Source organism: Strix aluco, chromosome 3 (assembly GCF_031877795.1).
Source record: "Strix aluco isolate bStrAlu1 chromosome 3, bStrAlu1.hap1, whole genome shotgun sequence".
Taxonomy (NCBI): Eukaryota; Metazoa; Chordata; class Aves; order Strigiformes; family Strigidae; genus Strix; species Strix aluco.
The window spans coordinates 72,350,802-72,373,574 of record NC_133933.1 but is presented as its reverse complement, the minus strand read 5'-3'; the positions used below and the strand labels follow the sequence as shown (position 1 = coordinate 72,373,574).

Genomic DNA, 22,773 nt, shown 5'->3' with positions numbered 1-22,773 from the left:
TACAAAAAACAGCAACATCATAAAAACCTCTTCTGTTTACAGTATCATTTCCAGTGCCAAGAATCCCATGGCTCTTTATAAACATTCATTCTTAACTTGCTCTTATGAAGAAAGCACAGGGCAGGCATCTCTGAACAGCCATCTGCCTGCTCTCTCGCAGTGCACAAGGCCATCACAACAGCTTTTGGAAGGACAGTGAAAAAGAACAACAACATGAAGAACATGTGGCCATTTCATGGGTAGTGCTGTAGATTAGAAGTATTCTCACATTCAGAGACTTGACACTTGACCTCATCCTGGGCTTTTAGCTTTCACTCCCAAAGCCCAGCTGCTCACGGAACCTGAGGGCTGAAATTTGTCATTTCCAAGAAATGAGGGCCTCATATGGACTCACCATAGCAGTAAGAAGGGAGGATACCACCTCATAACTGTCCTGGTTTCAGCTGGGATAGAGTTAATCTTCTCCCTAGTAGCTGGTACAGTGCTGTGTTTTGGATTTAGTATGAGAATAATGTTGATATCACACCAATGTTTTAGCTGTTGCTAAGTAGTGCTTAAACTAAGTCAAGGACTTTTTGGTTTCCCATGCTCTGCCAGCAAAGAGGTGAAAACAAGAAACTGCAAGGGAGCACTGCCAGGACAGCTGACCCGAACTAGCCAAAGGTGTATTTCATACGATAGGATGTCATGCTCAGTATATAAACTGGGGGGGTGTTGGCCGGGAAGGGCGGATCACTGCTTGGGAGCTGACTGGGCATCAGTTGGTGAGCGGTGAGCAATTGCATTGTGCATCAGTTGTTTTGTATATTCAAATTCTTTTATTATTGAAATTTTATTATTATTATCATTATTATTGTTTTCTTCCTTTTCTGTCCTATTAAGCTGTCCTTATCTCAACTCATGAGTTTTACTTTTTTCTTTTCGATTCTCTCCCCCATTCCACTGGGTGGGGGGAGTGAGCGAGCAGCTGTGTGGTGCTTAGTTGACAGCTGAGGTTAAACCACAATAACTCAACAATATCATCTCCTAAACCACGTAAGTCTTCCTGGAGGAATCCAGGAATTAAGTTAGGCTTTGGTGGGCTAGAGAAAATTACCAAATAAAATTATAAGCTGATAAGGTAGCGTAAGTTTTATTGAGGAAATCCCTCTAGAGATGATGGCATTTAAAAGGTAACTCCCCTTTTCTCCAGCCATGTGACTTTTGGCAAAGAAATGTCAGGCAACTGAAATCAAGGGCAACTATAGACACAGTTTAAGAGGGGATTTTAGGATACCAGTAACCTTGGGGTATCATTTGTAGTTTTGTCTGGTCCTGCAGCACCCAGCCATTTGCTTCATTCTCTTCCCCTCAGCCCAATTCCATTCTTTATCTCTTTTTCTGTCTCTGTCACACTTTCCTAATCCATATGCTGATAAAGAACATGGAAAAAACATGGTCTTCGCTGCCATTGTCAGGACTACTAATAGCCAGAATACCTTTTCACAACACATTACCATCATTCCAAAACAGCTTATATATATACACCTAACAGGCTGAAGTTCAACTACACACAGAGATCACATTACTAACTTTTGAAGCACTTTCACCTTGGCAGTGAAATTAGGTAACATTGCACAGAAATGTCCTAACGCTAAAGACAAAATGTGGCAAAAGCTATCATATCAGTCTGCAAGAACTGCGGGTAAAATATAAGGGAGCTGACGTTATGGAGTTATGCTGCAGGCTGGTTTAACGGGCAGTGTATGGCTGCAATTCATTTGGCTCTGATAATTTTTCTTCTCATACTTTCATGTGAGCAATCTCTGCCATACATTCCTGTGTTGCTCAGCCACAGGACGGTGTTGGCAGAAAGCAAGCAAAACTACTCCATGTGTATATTAGAATGAAAAATGTGGAAAGCTCAGTGGTGAAAAATCTTGCTTCTGTATGTTGCCAAGGCAGATTCAATTTATGCATTACAGTGCCAGAGGGTTCTGCTGCAGGGACAATCTGGGGATAAAAGAGTAATAAATAATTACCTTAACTATTTCTGGAAGATGTATTAGGAATGGTAGGGAGTGAGTGTCTGTTAGTATGTGTAAACACAAGTGGTGTCAGAGCTTTCATGCATTTACTATATCGGTTTTCTCTGCTAAAAGTCATCCATAATTGGAGCAGGTTCTAGCCAGAACGATGCTGCATCATGCAGCATTTAATGTATGACATTCTTCTTAATATTACCTTTTACCCCAGCAGACCTGTGCCATCTAATTCCTTTTTGCCGGAGAATTCTGATACCTAGATTTTTTTATTACTGAATATGCATTCTCCTAAACCCCATATATGCAGTTGTTCAGCATGTACTTGAAAAAAGCATGTATAATATAGGTATCATGGCTCAAGCCCAGCAGAAATGGCAGCAGTGTATACAGCCAACAGTATCATAGCAAACTTCACACAAAGTGATATTTAATCTCCTGCTTCATAATCATGACTATTAAATGAGCAATTGCAAATACTGCTGAACCCCAGGTTTTTCAAACTACTATTAGCTATTAGAAACTTCCAGTGACAGATAAGAAATAGGATATAATTCAGAAAAAAAAGTGAATTGACGTGATCCCTAGTCACTTCACCTCAAGTGAAAATATTAGTGTTCAGAGTTTTGTCTAACAGTACCTCTTCTATTTTCTTCTGCATGACCTTCCATTGACATTCCCATTCTTTCCTTTCGTTGTCAAATCTCTCCAGCAATTCCATCTTCTCTTTATTCCAGTTCCTCTCAGTATTCTCCAGTTGTTTACGAAGGTCCATGGTTACAGTCTGTGTAACAGCAAGAAGATAGCTCTGCTTTTTTTCTGTCTTCCCTAAATGTTTCCTGGAAGTTTATCAGAATAAGTCTTACTTGTGTTTGATTCTAGCTTTCAGGAAAAAATACAACCAAGAAAAACCCCCAAATAAGTAACTTAAATGTGCTTCCAGGAGACAGCATCACACAATTGCATGATATATATCTGGAGTGTGACTGGAATATGGACAAACTAAGCATTATAGGACACAAACCCTAGGACAGAGAGGCACAATCTGGAAAGGGGAGGAAGGACACGCATCCAGCATCATAGAATTCAGGAACGTCTGCCACAGCAGGCTCTATACCATGGCCACTTCGCACCTTTGCCATTACTCTTCACTATAAACCTGTTCTCAATGAAATTCAAGTCTGCATGACATTGAATGGCACTTCAGGACCTTGGGATCCTGCAACATCTGCTCTTGAGGGTGAAAGCTATTTTTACATTTGTTCAAAAGACAACTGCAAGTGTAAAGGTATCATGTTTGCTCATGCACTTCTTTCACACGTGCATGTAGCACAACAAAGACTGTGACATTCTTCTGGCAATTGAAGATTGTAAACTCAATACATGCAGAAAATTCATATGGCTATATGAATGCTTTAGAATACATGAAGAAAAACAGGACAGGAAAGTTAATAACAGCTAACAAACATACATATACAGTAGAAAGCATCATTCTACTATATAAAGGACTATAAGTCACTAGAAAGACTTATATATATATATATATATGTATTTTGGATTTACAAATCTGAATCTATAAATGTTAGTTCCAGGACCAGCATAGGGAAAACTAGAAACTATTCTCCAATAGCATTAACTCAAATCTAGTTCAAAACCTTGCTCAGAATATTTAACTAATTTGTTCTTCAGTTTCTCCTTTCCCTTCAGAAGTTTTTAGTATCTTAGTATCTGCAAATGAAAAATTATTAATTGACCCACTAAAAAGGTATATTTTAAGGGAAATATTTTAGATCTGCTCATCTGACATTGGAGCAAAACATTTACAGATTTTATGGGCCTGGTCTTCCTCTTGCTTTCTTAGGCTTTATAATAGAAAATCCACTATCAGCACATTTACTATGCCAGCAAGGCCAAAATAACACTCGTTCATTCAGTTACAATGGCTCCTGTGGAATAATGGCTGGTACACACACATTGACATTTGAGTTTGTTAACTTTCGCTCTCAAAGCCAGCTGTTGTGTTACTTAGGTGGACATGGAATCTAGTTCTACTCACGAAAGGTCTCTGCATTCCTTTCATCTCTTGCCAGAAACCAAGTGTGTGGGCAGGCAAATGAATTATCAGAGAGTTAACTAGGGATAAGCCCAGTTTACCTTCTTGGAATTGGTTCATTTCCCTGACTGATGGTCAGTGATTGTCAACTCACAGGAACTGCTCATTTTATCACCTACATTTTCTTTGATATAGTGAAAATTCATTTTTGAGCTTCACACAAAGTTCTTCCCCATCCTGTATTTTATTGGACAAGTCTTGTTGATTCAGCTGTGGCTACCGCGTAATCACTGCTTACCAGTGTCTGCATTATTTCAGCTGACTGGGAAGCTGATGCCAAACTTGGAGTCAGCTTCTTTCATGAACAAGTAAGCAGAAGAGCTCAACTGAAGCCCAAAAGATTACTCAGATCTTTGGGTCATAGGAAGTCCTGCTACAGGATCTCTCAACTGACAGCCACCATGGGTCCAATCCTAACTCAGGGGTTGCAAAACATCAGGGGTTGTAAACCCCAAGCAATTTTGGAGGACTTGGAGAACAAGCTGACTATTCTTCAACTATCTCTGTCAGTCCATTTCACAATGGTGTAACCATGTCACCATGCAACATGGTATTGGAGCTTACCCTTTCAAACCTGCCTTGGAGCTCTGAAATGGCAAACTGTCCCTCAGCTGCCTACAAACAGATTTCAGACCCTTCTTCTTCCACCTGCCTAAAACCATACAAGGCAGCTTTATAAAAACATAAAACTCCTTGAAACTAAGCACTGCTGAAAGACAGCACAGCATTCTCATCACAAAAGTAGTCAAGCACTGGTTTGTTTGTGGCTTCTTAGGGAAAGCCAGGCTATAGAGACTGCACCTCTCCAGACCAATGTTTCAGCTTTGTGCCAGACTTCAGTAAGTGTTGACCAAAAACAACTTACAAAAATTGCAATCAAAACATCTATTGTTAATGAACTTTAAAACCATTTCAATACTTTCACACTTTGGTAATTCAAAGGTTGCAATTCTTAGTACAGTCATTTGCCCTTTTTTTTTTTTTTTTTTTTTTTTGCTACATTTATATCTTTATAACCTTTCAAGACATCTCTGAGAAATAAACAAGTCAACTCTCTGCTCCACTAGAATCCTTCAAATACATGCCAGAAAGAAATAGAAAAGAATACAATCACTGTAAAGTCATGAACAAGACAGGCAGGTATAATCTGTCTACAACTTGCACAAATGGTGATTTTGCCAGTGCACTATTAGTAATAATGACCATGCTTCAATCAGCAGCATGTTACTAGAAAGAAAGTCAGTACTACATAGCCTATTTTTTTTACACATATAAGAATAGATATATAATATGTACTCCTTTCAAGCATGCATATAGCATTGAAAAGGTCCTGGTAGTTTCTTAGTGCTGGGAACTACTGTTGCCATGTTTGAATTCATCTTAACAATTTTCAAGTTGTTTCATATGGAACTCTGATTATAAAAGGAGATTGGAGACCATCACAATGAAATCAAGTCTTGGAATAGGTTAGTTACAGAAGTTACAGGTAGTCACTTTTAGCTCTAAGATCCACAGAAAGCTTGTATTGCTTCTTATGCTTCTCTGATTTCCTTTTGACATAAATTCTGAGAAGAACACTCATGTTTATTGATGTTAGCAGCTGGATGACTATACAGCTTTGCTGCTATTGTACAGTGGATAAATTCATCAGAATTTTAACTCCTATTTCTATGACTCTTTGCCCTTTTTTTCCTTGGTGTTTGGGTTTATTTTCTCAGGGAGGATGTTGCTTATTTTTTCCCTATTAGCAATAAAATCCAATTTGTGGTCCTGGTAGTATACCCTCTGTCTATATAGTGCACTGAGATGTCCCCATGGGTATTTCACATGGCTTAAGCAACCCAAAGGGATGTAAAATGTCACATTATAATTTGCTGTGTGGATCAAACCAGTATGTGTACTCTTGCAGTATTGGCACTTTCTGCATGTCCTAGACAAGGTCAGAAGCTCATTAGAGCAATCAAATTCAAGCAAATAATCAATTTTGTCTACATCAGCTGCATTTTCCCTTAACTCTTCCGTTAGCCCTCCCTCCTCTCAAGCAAAAATGTTTTAAGCAACTATTTGATGTTAATGTTATTATTCCCCCATGTCTTACCCATGCCCTTTCTATCCACATATTAAAAATGCAACATAGTTTGCAACCAACTGCTATCAACTTCTGAAAATAATCTGCAGTGACATCAGTTGCGATGTTATTTTTCAACAGAGATTAATTAGATTGCATGTGCACAACCACTCATATACACAAATATTCCCTTGATTTTACAGGAAAAAAGCAGTTAAATTATATTTCCAACAGAGTGCTGTATTTTGGATGACTGAAGAAATTGTGAATTTATGTATCTGTTCAGTTACAAAAGTGTGCCATGTGTCACAATACTGCGCACTTTATACATAAAAAGAAACTACAACTGAGTGAAAGAAAAGAGAAAGAGAGAAATCAGAAAGAGTGAAAGAACAAGAAAGAAGGAGGAAGGAAAGAAAAAAGAAAGAGAGAGAAAGACACAAGTGCTCACAATGCTACCTGTCATCCTTGTACAGCTGATATATCTGTGCCTGCTCTGAAGAATCTGACTGAACTAATGAAGTCTTTCTCTAAGAATAAAGACCATATATAACATACATGAACACCACATTACTTGTAAATAACATTAGAGAGATATTTAAATAACTGTTTACCACATTAGTAATTTGATTTCTTTTTTAATCTTAACTGTTCAAAAACACAGATTTAAAATAAACTGTAACCATACCTTTCATGGAATAAGAAATCCTTTAGAAGTTTTTCAGTCCATTTCTAAACAGCAGTGAAAGCAATGAAATAGCTAGCTGGGATCCAGTTCTGCGAATCTTGATCTTTAAAAGAAATAAGAAAGCTAAGCAAGACACAACCTTTCAACTAAGGCAGCATTTGCAACTCCCTTTGAATAACTCCGCAACTTTTGCAAACTGAAAAACAGTTCCGTTCAGCATCATCCCAGCAGCTGGCTTCCACGTGACGTCAGTGCATGGAGGATGGTTTTAAAGCCATCTCTTCCAACCCCCAGCTCTGTAACTTTATATCTCCTCATATTTTGTGTAAACAACTCCAAGTCCAGGACATTTTTAGGTTTTATAGTGCAGTCCAGTTTTTAAAGCTTGCCAAAGCAGCTAGTGTTAATATTAAAGCTATGACAATAGGCAATTTTAGGTTTCTTTTATTAGCGTCCATGTTGTAAAGGAAGATTTTTGCTGCCTTCCAGACCCAGTTTTCAGGGTTATATTTTTTAGTATGATCATTTTGAGCTTTGCAGCTTGATCCTCATAAACTGCTTTGTAAAGGGAGTTTGTCTAAAGCAGCAGTTTTGTTAGTTAACATCTATCTTAAAGAGCTAAAAGCAAACCACTCCTCCCTAAAATCTTTTTCTGTGTTCTAAATATGCTATCACTTATGAAGTGCAGAATTATTGGGCACTGTGTAATCCTACTGTCTTGCATTCTGGGAATGGTGCTAATGGTTTCCTTGGGATATACCCAAATATTCCTGCTACTTTATAAGGTTCCTGGATCAGATTCTCCAGTCTGTTAAGATACTTTGTGTCTCAGCAATGCACAGCACTTGAAATTGGATGGAGAATCTCCCTTGCGCAGGGAAACTCATCCCTGGCACAAGGCTAGCAAGGAAGGTCCAAAAACACCTTGGCCTGGATTTAAAGCACTGGGAGTGCCAATAGCAAGTGTCAGCATGGGGTGAGGGAAGGGAGTGATGTGATAAAAATGATCCAGTAAGTGAAAGTCCACGGGAGACCCTGAAGCCAGCATAGTGAAATTTAGCTGCTCCCCCTGCTGAGCTGTGGGCACAAGGAGCTCCGCTCTCTCCTTGTGTCTACCCACCACAGTAACTCTCCTGTTGCGCTATGTGTTAAGTTGCTTTCATTTGGCACACTGAGAGAGGGCAGAATCTTCATGCACATAGCACTGCCCTGCTGGGTACTTGTGCTTGGATGTGCCTCTGGACAGTGAGACCACCCATAGTCAGAAAATTCACATTTCAGGGAATATTTGCCCCCATGTGTACCTGGAGAAGGGCCACAAAGTACTTGACTCACGCAGCATAAAACTCTGGACAAATTCTGTCATCAGATGGGTGTCTTTGAATGCACTAAGCAAGAGTGACGTATATTTTTGTGGGCAGAGCAACTGATGACAAGAGGATTGGCGAGATGAAGGACACAATATGAGGATTCATGCGTCCTTTGCTTAGTCAGCACTCTCCTCTTTAGAACAATAAGGTTTTATCTGTGATAAAATCCATGCACAACATAAAGATTTTAGCTCTGGGTGCATTTTATAGTAAACACCAAAGCAGGTTTCAGAGAAAACACATATCTTCTCCTTATATGGTCAAGCTGTAAGTCTCAGTGAATACACTACTGGGGATCTTATTCTGCTCCTATGTAACATGAATAATGGGACTTGAGCTATTTGTGAAAATTTCAAAGATGGTCTAAAAATTGAACAAAGATGCCCAAGTACACGACTGAATGTCCCTGAAGAAAAACTCCAGCCTCTAAACTCTGAGGATTTAAAAATTCCCTGTTCATAAAGCAACCGTGTGACTTCTTTGGGAGGCTACATCCCAACACACCAGCTGACATGGCTGTGAGCGAAGCCCGAGTGCCTGGGAGCAGAACTGAGCCCACAGCTGGAGGCCGGGTGCCACAGTGCTGCCTCCTCCCTGAAGCCAGCACAGCTGCACCACTGAAAATGAAGACAGACGCTGAAGACATGTTTTTTTACTCTTACCCATCACCACAGGCTATTATTCTTGTGCCTTTAAAATTGCTAACTCAACGCCCCTCACCTTGTTACGTGAACTCTTTGAAATAAAACACAGTAAAATTAAAGAAAACAAGGGACTAAATCCCAGGATTGAGTTTTCACTCAGGCAAAATCCTACATTTCTGTCAGCATGAGGAATTATTAATGTGTGAGACCATAGGTCAAAAGGCCATGTTAAACTCATCCTAAAATGGGAAAGGCAGAGAAAAAGTTGGGACAAAGAAAACATGAAGCGACGTCTAAAAATTTGGGCTCATTGCTCCAGACATCCCTAAGTGTAACAGTAGTGACTTTTGCTTTTGAGGAAAAAAAAGTCATCCAACAGATACTGTCCCTCCCCCAGCAGCAGCAGACAAAGCAGAAAATGTGGCTTTCTGGCCGCTGGCACAGGAAAAAGAAGCAGGAAAGCTATTGTAGGTTTACTACATCTGACACACTGCTTCCACAGGCAAAGTGTACTTTGTCTATACCTGGTATCAGTTCTGCTTGTGTTAAAAGTCAGCACCTCAACAAAAAAAGTGCGAGGGCATTTTCAACAAGCCCTCTGCTAAACTTCTCTTCATCATGCAAGACAAAGGAGCATGAGTTTCAGCATAGGCTATAATCTGATTATGTACTCAGGGTAGCATGTATTCTGGTTAATAGCCTGCGCTCAAGATAATTTTCGAGCATCTTCAGTTCTGCTGTACTAGCTTGGTTATGGCACACCCATTTTGCTATGTCCACATAAATTTGGTAACAAGAAGGAATAACAGCACTGCTGCCACCCAACCACAACATCAGATTCCTGAATGATGTACACCTTGATAATCTTGGCAAATACATCTCAGGAGTGGATACATAAATCGGGAAATGGGCAGAAGGGACTACAAACTCTATCTTCTCTTACAATTGTGCACTTCTGCAATAGTATATAACTTAGTGGAGAAGCAGAGCCAACAAAGTGTTATGTCATGTCACTTCTCCAAGGTTACATTGGAAATCGGTGGCAGATACTTTAGATGTTTACTTTAAATAGAGCCACTGTAATTTTCCCCATAGGCAACTGCATGTGTAATGGCAAAAGTTGGGTTTGAATATCACTTCCCCTGGCATTAAATCAGAGACAGAAATGTAAGCCAATGAGAATTACGTCCCTGATACTGATGCCTTTAGAAGTCTCCTACTCACCTATCAAATTCTGGGGTGATTAAGGAGAAGGGCATCTAATACCCTAAAGCTCTGCTTGTTTTTGTAAACAACTCCCAAAGTTCATGTGCAGTTCATCTCTTTTTATAACACATATTTAGACAGCCATGTTTTTGGCAATTTTCTATTTTCCAACTGCCAGGCATATTTCTGCACTATAGCACCTGCTCTCTTCTAGTTTTGATCCTGAAGCACTGGTGACATGTGTCAGCAGACACTTATTCTATCTCTAACTGGAGCTTCAGGCATGGATATTTTTGGCTGAAAGAAATATCTCTGATCCTGGAGAAGATGATCATTCTAGTATCATGGGAATTTTTCAGTAACAGTAAAGAAAATATTTGTAGAGGTATTTTGTCAGGGAATTCAGAGACGACTCTATATAGGAAACAAATTTGATTTAATTTATCGGGTTGCATTAAAGGAAAAAATGCATCTATTTTCTAAATGACATAAAAATTCATTGGCTTTACTGCTGATTTACACAAGTGTAAAAATGTCAGAATTAGACCTATAGATGCAATATCTCTTCCTTCTGAAAGAACATGGAATAAATTCCCTGGGAACACGGGAAAGAGAAATTTAATCTTTCAGAGAAATGTAAAATTAAGGCAATTTCAGGGTTTAAATTCAATGACATTTTTGCCAGAACATTAGTATTTCACCAGAATATTCCAAAATGGGAACTGTGAATCTGCTATTGGTTTAAGTGAGATTTGAACTGATAGGCAACCTGGCATATCCAGCTTGCTGTCACATAAAAGCAAAATCTTATATTCTCATTATTGCTCTTCAGAATTAGATGCTATGCGGCAGACAATCTAGTGAATCAGCAGTGTTTTGCCTGGCTCTGCTCTGCCTGAGGCCCACACACTCCTGCCAGAGGGTGTGGACCTGTTTGGCTGCATTTACTCACTCACCTGTGAGGTGGACTTTGCCCACCAGGCCAGTAGCTGAGTGGGGAGAATGTGCTTGTTTTCTTGGCAGGTATAATTATTGCATTTCTTAGTGAGCCCAACTTATCTCAATTCAGCAAGACAGAACACTTACTTATTTGGCTAGATGTTATCTTCTGGCTATGGACAGATGTCCATACTGATTTTATTAGCTTTCTCAGCAGCTTGTAAAATAATGAAAAATGGAGGGCTGTGAACTTCTCTGCAATATCTGGTGCGAATAAGTGGCTCCCATCATTCCCTTCAAGCTGAATGCAGGACATGAAAACTGCATCTCATTTCTCACTAAAATTTCTCTGTACTGAGGTTTGCAGGGGTCCTCACCGTTCCCCTTGCTCATCACAGATTCAAAGACTGTGGGGAGCTTCCAGAATGATTGTGTGTGCTTTAGTATGCTTTAATTTCAGACTGTAGCATGTACAATAGCTCTCTAAATGTCTTAAAAGGTCTCACCTTTGAATTGATTTGTTGATGCCTGACAGAATGAGGATGAGGAAAGCTCCAGCTATATGCAAGAAAAAACACTGTGAGAAATCAATGGGGTTATAAATGCCGTCCTGTACAGAGGTTATCTCCACCTTTTCTCAAGAGGTTCATCCTCACCTTTTCTTGGAAATCAGAAAGAAGCAAATCTTTCCCAATTACTTCTAAGATGTATTCAATGTATGAACTCGGTGTATTAAACTTTCTACTACTTTACAGTAGTACCGTTACTGATACACTTGGTGTAAATCAAACCCTCTCTACTCATCTTTATTACATACAGGGCTGAGAAAGGTGTAGACAAGTGTGGGGTAAAATCTGAAAGTCCAGAACTTCAGAGTTAAGTATGATTTTTTCTCTTTTATGGGATTGAGCCCATAACATTTAACAAAACCCAAATAATCTTTTCTTCCCCCAAGGGAGACAGCAAAACAGAAAGAAACTCAAAAATTCAGCCTCATGCTAAGATTTGATATGGCAAGTTTAAGCCTCAAATTATTATACTTTTAATGTCCGAATTGCAAATCCATGGGGAAAAAAATATTCTCAAGCAGTTGCTGAAAAATTTCTTACAGCAGTTGCTGAGAGAAAAGCAGCAAAAAGGCCTTTTCCCAGTATTTGAGAACTATCTTTACAGTTACAGAAATTCACTGTGAAGGGATGATATGCTTGACCATATCTTGCCATAATAGCTTCTAATATGTGGAACTTAACTTTTAGGCAACTGAGCATAAATTACAGCAGCTTAGAAACTCCTCATATTACTTTGGGCCTGACTTTCTCTTTAATTAGGACACCAGGCAAGGCTATCTATTAATCTGACATATATTGATTATAATTTTCTTTAGACATATCTTGCTAACTACAAAATAAATAATGACAACATCTCCTGGTAGGAATAAGTATTTGGACTAAACCAAGGTGAAGTGATTTAACTGATCAAGGCTACTACACCTGCAGAGTATGCTGAGGAAAAGCTAGACAAACAAGGAGAAAAACACAAACTTTGCTTAATACTGAATATTGTGAGCTTACTATTTTTTCTGTTCTCATAAAATAAGTTTTATTGCCCAACCTCTGCTTCCTTCTGAGAGGTTTCCCTCAAAACAGTGTCTCTCTGCTACTTCAGGTAGCAGAGCATAACCCAGGCGTGGAGATGAACTGTTCTCACTGGGGAATGGGTTAAGTGAACAGAGTGCTAGCATGATAAACCAAAGGGAATCATTACTGCCAGCTAGAAAAACAGCTGCTTTATTTATTACCGTTATTTATGACTAGATTTTTTATCCTGGCATCTGCACAAAAAAATTTCATTGATACACTTACTTGTAAATGATCACCTTTGGAGAATTCACATTTGTGCGACCCAGTGGTTTCAACATAGGCTGAATAGAAAACTAAGCTCCACTGGGCATTTCAGATGAGGTTTTCATAGTGGGAGATCTACTGTTTGTAGGAACTGCCTAAGTTCAGTGTGATAGGAAGATCATGAGTCGCCTGCGCTCTCAGTGCAGCCCCTCATAGGCAAGACAGGAATATTCAGTGACTATCGATGCACACCTATGTACATAAGCTTCCCTCACCTGTGGCCGCTCACTACCAACAGCATGGTTCGACGGGGTCACTCAGCAAGCCAAGAGTTACCATGTTCATTCAAAACTTGGTCTGAAACCTGGAGAGAGAATTCAGAGCCCTGGCGGCTACAGACTGGAAAATGTTATCTGATAAACTAGGTTGTTAAAAAAAGATATTTGACATCAGACAAGGTGACTAGCATCACTTTCTTCAGTTCAAGTCAGACCATAGCGTGGCCATTTATCTAGAGCACAGAGAGAATGCAGCCAGCCTACATCTCTCAAAAGGCTCCTCACATACTCTGATACCTCCTCCTCATTTATCTCACTCTCAGGGGCTCCAGCTCCTTGCCACATTTCCAGATACAGTGCTCTATATACCAACCATTCTGATTTTGTCCCCTCTGTGGTGTCTAATCCACATAATACAGTGCTGAAAAAAATTATCATCACAATCATGCAAAATTTATACAAGCTGTGACATACACAGAATACACATTGAATGTGGTTTTACTATTCATATGTGGCTAGAATACAAATTCTTTTTCTGGGAGTGGGAAGAGGAAAGGAACAGACTCTTCACACCCACTCTGCATATTTCTGTTTTGCATCTGATTTGGTGCAAATTAATGAATATTAAATTGGTTCCAGTCACTCAGGAAATTTTTATTCAAAAATGATAAAACCAGACTAAGTAAAAAATACTATTTTCTGTTTGCTTACCTGGAACACCATGGTGAGCAGGTTTCCTATTCAACTGGGTGACTTTTTGGTATGTTTTTTTGCAGTTTTTTTGGTTTGGTTTGGTTTTGGCAAACAAGTAGTCTTCAGTGTTTTTACAGCAGTGGCTATTACAGAAACTATGTCTCTTGCACTTCTTATCTTGGAGGGTGGACAAAATAAACAAACTGAAAATAATACTACAATGAACAGTAAATGATGAATGGCTTACAGTACAAAAAACAGTGTAAAAAGGAAGACAAGTTTAAATATAGTTGTGTATGAAAGGGATGAAAATAATACAAGGATGAGAATAAGTAAAATGATAGGCTGGAACATCTGGGAAAGTAAATACAAAGACAAAGAGAACAGTCAATTAATGGATAGCAAGTCCAGAGTTTCAACAAAATAAATAGTGAATCAGACTATGCTTGTGGAGGGACCAAGTGTCCATCTCCCATTGACTTCAGTAGGAGTTCTGCATGGTCAAGCCCTGAAATGTCCAATTTAATTATTGCTGTTACTTCTTTAGAGAAAATACTAAATAGTTTGCTTTAAATTTGTATAAGCCCATGCAGCGCTCTGCCTTTAAGCTAATGGGAGCTCTACAAGCTCAGAGCTATTGCCAGATCAGAAAGTGAGCATGCTAAATGCCGTTTCTGTTTGATTTCATGCAATACATGTAGAGTAATTGATTAGCTTTAAACTCACTGCGTCTGTGACTTTCTGATACAAGGAAACAAAAGACTAATTAGTCAGCATAGGAATAAGAAATAATAGCTTTCAGCTTCACCTTGCAACTGCTTCGACTGTAAACTAGCAGGACAGCACAAAGTAAATTAACACAGCAAGAGACTTACTAAAACATTGGATAATACCATGAGCAATAACAAGATTTGCCAACTATAGCAATTGCATGATAAGGTAAGGGTAGGTAATTTTCATTTTTCATGGCAAAAGATCTTGAGTCAGCAAGGAATTAACTCCCCAAAACCTCTCTGGAACAATTCTGCATAGAAATGAACTACAGAAAAGATACTCATCACTGCTGCATTTAAGCAGTGACCTATAGGCCTTCAACAAGATACAATCAGTTACAGCAATTCCAATATTCACACTACCATGTGGCTCTGTGACTCTGTAAAGTAGATCTGCATGGTTTATTTTTCTCTGTGGTTTGTCATATTCCCTATAATTTTGGAAATTTAATGTTTCCTCCTGTTTAAAATTAATCAGATTTTCTTTTTATTCATTTAGCAGGAACCCAACCACTAAGAAAACAATCAAGTTAATTTACGTGCCAAAAATACTGTCTGCACTGCCTTTACTGGCAATGAAGGCACAACTCTGGCAAATGCAGTTGCAAAGCCAGAAAGGAGTAAAATCTTCCACCTCCTAGATCATAATTCATTTACATTTTCAGGAGACTAGACTTACTCACTGTTTGCAAACAACCCCATTGGTAGAACAAGGTTTCATCTGGCCAAATGAGGATTTAAAATAATTTAAGAAATAGCAATTTTTGTCCACTGTCTAGAATAAAGAATTTTCATGTGCCATACATCCAATTTGAGGCTTAATTCACTTGGCAGAGCCTTTTTACCTGTAGGCCGTAATAAGTAAAAGTCTACCTGACTCACTGACAAAGGTTCATCTGCACTTCGATCATCAGAAGACTTTGGAACTTCGAGTCTGTCAATGAAAGCCTGGAGCTCTTTCCTGAAGGCCTTCATCTGTGCGTTGATCCGGTAAAGAAGCTCATGCTCGCGTATTCTGCTGCCATCGTCTTCCTCATCCATCAGTCCAAAGAGGTCCCCATTAGCTACATAAATTCTCGCCTCTGTTATGATGGTGCTCGTGTCAGAAATTAAGCGATCTATTGTCTTGCCCAGCCGCTCAGCTTCAGAGCGAATGTCTTTCATCTGCTGCCTGTCAGTGAAGCTTTTTTGCCACCCAGATGGTGTCGGATAAAAAGACCTCGTGGGTGTCAGGCACCGAATGTTACGCACCTCTTCCGAGTCACTTTCCCCACCGATAGGGCCTTCCCTTTTGCGGTGAGGGGGGCGGGAATCATCATCGCTCTCTTTTTTTCCTGCATCACTTTCTGCATCACTGTCTCTGGGGCTGCCACGGATCCCAAGATGAGAGGCCAAGTCATAGCGCTGCATGTTGGACATTAAGACTCTGTTCTCATACTGGAGTTGCATGACTTTGCCACTCAACTCATTGATCTGCATTCGTGCAGCTTTTAGTTCCTCCTGTAACGCTTCTGTCTTGGCATTATCATGATGCCTAGAGCTCTCATGGGCCCCAGACTTGTACTTGTATTTATTCAGCTCAGCTGTTATGCGCTTGTTTTGTTCTTCCAAATCAGCTAAATTTCTCCTCAGCAATTCTGTTTCATCTTCTACTAGCTGCAAATGCTGTCGTAATTCTGAAAGGGATTCACTCTGCTCTCCCAGGAGCGGATTAGCGGTCCCTGAGAAATCATCTCCTCTTAAATCATCAAGCTCTGCTTTCAGACCTCTATTTTCTACTTCTAGTTCCACTATTTTCCTCCCAAGAATGTTAGCTTCCTCCTCCACAAGTCTCAATCGAAGCTTGAGTTCAGCTTCTCTTGTGGTAGGTGGCCCACCTGCTTCACCTTTTGGCAAAGGACTATCCAAATCCCCATAAAATGATCGATATTTTTGCAGCTCATGTTCAAATCTGTCTTTCTCTTTATCAATCTTAGCCATTTTCTTCCTCATCAAGGCTGCTTCTTCTTTGACAAACTGTAGCTGGCATTTCAGGTCTTCATTGTCCTCCTTAGAAAAAAGAAAAAGTGGTATTTGAAGAAACTTGATGCAAAACAGGAGGCCTCCAGTGGATGGTCTTAAATTACAAGATTAACAATCACAGGTACATTGCTTTAGATACTAAGAGATTTTCCTGAAATCATTTTTTCACTGATAATAAATCAAAGAGAGGGAAATAAATACTTAAAAGAGGGGAAAATACTATTTTACTTGCAACTAAAGTTTGCACAGTCCCCAGAAAGTATGTTGCGGGCAGGTGGGCTTGTAAAAAATCACTTGCATTTTCTAGGCTTACAACACTGTAATAGACTTCACAGTGTTCAAAAGTCCTAAAGTCAGCACACAAAGGACATATAATCTTGTTTCACTGGTGTTCCCATTTAATTATTTTGCCTAAAATATAGAGTACATGAAAGCTGGTGCGTTCTGTTGCAGCACCAGCAGTTTGTTTAGTTGGTCCTTGACATAGTGTTGTCTGACTGCAGATCTAGGGTAAGAGCTCTTCGTTTCACAACACACAGGAAAACAAAGAGCAAAGCAAACAAGCAAGCAAAGTGCAAATCTACAAATCATGTACATCATTTCCATAGTGTCCCTGAAGCCTCAACATGAGAATCCAGGCTACAGCTATTACAACATACCTCTGTTGGTGTCTGCTGTGACTTTTTTTCTGATTTTGGTATGTCTTTGCTCCCTCTTCTTTTCAGTGATTGCTGCAACAACAAAATGAGATGCACTGAATATTTCACTAAAGAAGTATATAATTCATATTTCATTCATTTTAAAACATAGCAAGTCAAATGCAATTATAAAGGAATTAATTTCTTGTAATCCTTGAGGTACCAAATACAGAGGGGAGACACAGTTGCCCAAAAATGACACAGCAATGTTATACAAGTAAAGTATTGGTTTAATCAGTATCAGTTTAATCAGTCTGTTACCTTTTTTATTCAACACATTTTAAGACTAATGCATAATGACTGTTCAACACATAACAAGAGAGGTAAGAAAGCAGGTATCCCAAATGGTAACTTACAGATGGGAAAACTGAGGCAAGCAGTGAAACCCAGCTTGCTCATGTGATATTAGCCCTAATGGGACCAAGGCACTTAAAGATGCATCTAACCAGGCGTGTAGCCTTAGCTTTTGTGGTAGGCAAGCTATATAAAACAGTGTCACTGAGATCCCATCAGCTGACTTGAGTGTACATCTACAAGCACACCCTTCTCTCTGTCTCACGCACAGGCTTCAAGCTCGAAGTGTATTTGGTCACAACTCTGTAGGTGTACGCTGCAGACAAACTCTGTGCAGACAAACTCACACATAGATCTGGTCGCTAGGCTTGTTCTGTTTTCAGAGCATATTTGAGTAAATACAATTTAAAACTGCTTGGACTACAAAGTCCTAGTGAGAAAGAAAGCATATCAGTCTAAGAGCAGCACCACACAAACACAGGTATGTACCACCATGTGTGCAAGCTTCTTTGGTGTCTTCTGATCTGCTATGTAGCCGAAGTGAGTAGAAAAAAACCTCCTGCTTTTAGAGCAGGATGCACTGGGATCAAATCATACTAGCATATCCAGCAAAAATCTTGTAACTGCTGATAATGGAAAGTTTGTTAGTGGGCAAGTGGTAGCAGTGGAAAACAACTGCAACCGGATGGTGTCAACACTCAATATACACATCAAGAAATCAGCAGGAGAGAGGAAATCAAGTGAGAGAACATGTTAATACATAACATCTCACTTGCAGCTGTTCCTAGTTTTTATGGTCCCCAGGTAAAATATAGGCCCTGAGGCAGGGCAGCGATACAACCAACACCATCTCTCTCTGAGATTATTCTCTGGTAGAAGGACCCTTTGTGCCACTGAGAAACGTGCATTTCCCTGCACCAGCTGGGAGAGAATCCAGCTGTACCTAAAAGCCATGCAGTTCCACACAGTGGGAATTAAAATATGTTCATACTCAAGGAACAGAGTACAGTGGGTGAGCATGCTGTATATAACAATCTGGTGCACAATTCGCCAGCTGGTACCAATGGTTCTCTTTCTTCTGCAGATCATCCCCATAACAAATACTAAGCTCATGGACCGCTCACTCCAAAGGAACAGTCAATGCCATAGAAATGACTCATATATAAATCTGAGCAACCACAAGAGATGATTTCTCATGAGGCCTTTAGCTCAAATTTACTATAGAGTTATGCAAGAATTAAGAAAAATTACTTCAGATTCAGAACTAAAATTCACAGATGGGTCGACCAAGAACCAGAATTAAAATTTTTGTATCTCTTGCAGAAACCTTGAATGTTCTCAGTAGACAATAAAACAGTCAAAGATCATTAGCTGTGATAGCTAGATAGCTGGATAGCTGTGAACCACAGACTTCTAAAGGAATACAGAAAAGACACAAAAAATAGTTAAATTAACTCACTTTTTCCTTTTAAATATAAAGCCAACAACTTTGGGATCCTGTCTACAAACAAAATTATTCTTCTCCAAGGTCACACATCAGTTATCCTATTGCAGAAATGGTATATGCATGTGGAGGTTTTTTTGTTGTTTTTCTTTTTGAACTGGCAAATTTATAAAGCATTAAACTTTTAGAGGAACAGCTTCCTCCTCTGTATTATCATTAATTATACCACTATGTATTATCACTATGAAAAAACCCTTTCCAAATCAGATAGCATCACAAACTTCTCCTTGCTCCAGATTCTTTCCAATACCACCCACTGATAAAATAACTAACAGATAGTTAAACTATACTTCTGTTTGATTACCTAAATGCCTTCTATTCACCCTGCTGAGCTCAGCACCTCTCCAGATATAATGAGATTCTGAAATGCTGAGCTGCAACTTCTCGTATACCCTACAACTTGTCAGAAGATAAGAAATATATGAAAAAGTTTTCCATGACAAAAAAAGAAAAAAGAGAAACTACAGAGAGCAAAAAGTGTTTTTCTAGGTTTGACATAAAACAAAAAATCCGCTTTTCTCCTTTCTCTATCTTTTGTGTTCCTTTTGGTAGTCAGGATAGCAACATTTTAATTACAACAGTAGTTGTGGCTATGTAATGACTAGGCACTACTTTCTATTCTGCTTTACTTGAATTACAACAAACCATCCATGGAGCTTGCTTTATTCACCAATGAAATGATGGTGTTTAGCAACAAAATTTTATAGCAGAAAACAATGAAGAACACGTGCAAGTCAATTAGCAGGACGATTTGGCTAAGTGGATTAGGCCCAGCTGGAATTGGTGTGATCTCTTTTCTTATGAAAAACACCATGAGACAACTTCTGATCACTAGAGGTTAAGATCTCACTTGCACATCTCAGCTGACAGATGACATCTGCAAAATCACAGTGCCCCATAACATCATGTTAGGTCACTGAGGCAACACTCATACTGAACAAAGAATGCCACATATCAAGCAGTATAACCTGCTATAAATAATAATCTTTGAGAGTTTTATCAGAGGTACATTTCACAATTTACAGTGGCTACTCTATTATTTCTCTCAAGCCTCGTACTAGTCCATTCTTCTAATTCAATTTTTAACATTAAACAATGTATTGCTGCTAATGAAAGGAAATTCATCAAAGCAAAATGGAAAAAGGAAAAAAAAGTTCAAATAAACATATGACAAAACCCCAAAAGCAACCCAGACAGGATTCTGCAAATGAATCTTCATACTATCCCTGTGACTGGACACTATTAAAACTGTATGTTGCTTGTTTTGACATACTAACAAATGTTAAACAGGGTGAGTGATTCAGTCACCTTCATGTACAAAACCTGTTCAAAAATTTTTGTGTTAGATCACCTTTTAATATAATGCACCACTTGATCCTTTTCCCACATCACAGTGTACCACAAAGCATACTGTAGTGCCGCTAAAAGACACCTCTGCTGTTTTCTCAACTGTAGCAAAAAAATTTGCCCCTTGTATTCTAGAATTGGTTTTGAGAGTATGTTGTGAAGGATAATTTGGGGGCTCAGATCATTTTTCTTCCATATAATTTTAAAAATCACATTCAATTCACTCTAATGATTATGAATTAAAAAAATACAAAGGTAAAGTAAGAAACATAAGACTGCTTTTGCACTATCTGATCAGTAATGCTTACCAGACAGCGTTACAGTTTTAATAACCTTGAACCAAGTTACTCATCTGCAGGAGAAAAGAACAAGCAAAAAATGCATATAGTACTGTTTCTACAATGGGGAGTTTGCTAAACTGCTCAAGTACTAATGAAATATTTCAACAGCACTGGGGATAATAAGACCAGCAACTGCGGCAAGTATCATTGTATTGTATACTCTCTGCTTACCTCTGAAAGACTAGGAGGTAAAAGGAGGTTTAACCTGACTATTCTAGCATTCACAGTAGCCAGCACACGTGGATCTGCGTGTGTGTTCTGGCAATGCTGAGTTTCCACAGTTTAGATAAGACCACAGATAATGTTCATATTATATGCATACCAGATCACATGCAATGGGCAATTCTGTTGTGATGCTCAGCAGCATCAATTCTCCAGTGAGCTTTGCTGGAGTTTATCCAATGTCTTGCTGGAGATGCTCAGCACTTCTCAAGACCAGATGGTATAATCCTTCTCTTGCCAGCCCTAAACTGCAAGCCAAATGTGCAGTCCTAACAACACCTGTGATGCTCAGTGTTTCTCAGGTGTAAAAAGACCTGAAATCTACTCTGAGAGTAACACAATGCAGAAGTAATAGCATCACACTCCACTGAGTAGGAAAGCTGTAAAATGAACTCAAATTTTCGCTACCTGATCCTAAGCTACAGTAAATCTCTCAGCAATTAATAAAGAAACCCTAAGCAACATACCAAGATTTTTCAAGACACTTAGGTTTGATTATTTCAAGCCTGATCTGGGGGTGTATGATCTAAAAATCTATGTAGGCAACCACAGGAGGAATTCCTGACACATAAAGGCATTTATGGGTGCACAGAGTCCCCATAACAGCCCTTATCCCTCCTCATAGAGCAGGCTAAGGCAAAGGGCATGCAGCTTCTTGAACGTCCACAGCTGCAACCAAACCTTCTCACCTGCACACAACTGTGTTGTACACAGTGTCGGTTAGCTGCCTCCCAATTGCTGTGACAGGTCTGTAGACCTTTCAAAAATCAGAGCAAACCTAACACCATCTTTACAGTCTTGAAAAGTTGCTTAATATTGAACAACTTTTAAGCTGCACAACCTTGCCTCTGTCTGGCACAGAGTGACTATGGCCAGGGAAATGGAAATTTGCCCTAAGACCCTCTGCATTTTCTCTTCAGTCAATACGGTCAAAACAGATGCAAGACAGATTTTTTTAGTTGACTGCGACTGACTCTAATTCAATGTATTAGAATATGTATTAAAAATTAAATGGACACCATCCATGTTGGCAAATTGAAAATGCATATTCTCCTCCAAAAAAATATTTGTTTTTAAAATGTCTCCCTTATTCTGCAACTCTATCAGTGCAATTTGCCAGCAACCAACTCAAGATGCTGGCTTTGTCTGTCACTGGCACAAGTACATAGAATAATACAACCCTTTACTCCTTCCACCCTGCTTCAAGGGCAGGAAGGGTCCTGAGTATTTCAGTATTCTACTTGCTTGCAAAATTAAGGCAGGAAAGAAAAAGCAGGGGATAAGTGAAACACAAAAAAGCACAGCACCCCTGTCCAAGAAGCATAACCCTACTAGTTCTAGCAATGCTCGCTTCATATTAAAACTGGCATATTTGAAAACACTGCTGAGGAACGATACAAAATGAAAGCAATCTTTGCTACTTCACCATGGAGAGAAAAACAGTTCTTATGTGGTCTTTTGAATGTCTTCATACTGGAGAAAAGAGGAGCCACCCTCCAATATTTGTATTATTTCAGTTGTGTTTATTTAGGACTTATTTCAGTTATCATTTTCAGATTCTTTACCATTATTCATTTGCCAATTAAATGAGAAAAAAAATAAAAGGAGATAAAAAGATACACAACATTTGCACTTTACCTAGAGAAATCTTGCATTTTGAACCAAAACCATATTACTAGAGCAAATAATGATAATTCTGTGGTATAAC

At 39.1% G+C, this 22,773-nt stretch overlaps 2 protein-coding genes across 4 annotated transcripts in view; both read right to left on the bottom strand.

Moving 5' to 3' along the window:
• Positions 1-2,796, bottom strand: part of KIAA0408 (KIAA0408 ortholog) — a 63,995-nt gene extending 61,199 nt beyond the window's left edge. The window contains exon 1 of the mRNA XM_074820547.1: positions 2,662-2,796. Coding sequence (XP_074676648.1) covers positions 2,662-2,796 — 135 coding nt within the window. The remainder of the gene's footprint in view (positions 1-2,661) is intronic.
• Positions 2,797-2,843: 47 nt separating this feature from the next.
• The window catches only part of MTCL3 (MTCL family member 3), a 45,930-nt gene continuing 26,000 nt past the window's right edge, over positions 2,844-22,773 (bottom strand). Inside the window, exons 6-12 of one of the 3 annotated variants that reach the window (XM_074819166.1) lie at positions 17,319-17,390; positions 15,511-16,686; positions 14,591-14,605; positions 13,883-14,218; positions 13,169-13,257; positions 6,891-6,993; positions 2,844-2,860 (exon numbers count right to left, since the gene is read on the bottom strand). In XM_074819166.1, coding sequence (XP_074675267.1) covers positions 14,108-14,218; positions 14,591-14,605; positions 15,511-16,686; positions 17,319-17,390 — 1,374 coding nt within the window. In that variant the 3' untranslated portion in view covers positions 2,844-2,860; positions 6,891-6,993; positions 13,169-13,257; positions 13,883-14,107. Of the gene's footprint in view, positions 2,861-6,889; positions 6,994-11,555; positions 11,608-13,168; positions 13,258-13,882; positions 14,219-14,590; positions 14,606-15,510; positions 16,687-17,318; positions 17,391-22,773 lie in introns of those variants that run through there. The other 2 variants (XM_074819165.1, XM_074819164.1) reach the window with 2 other exon arrangements.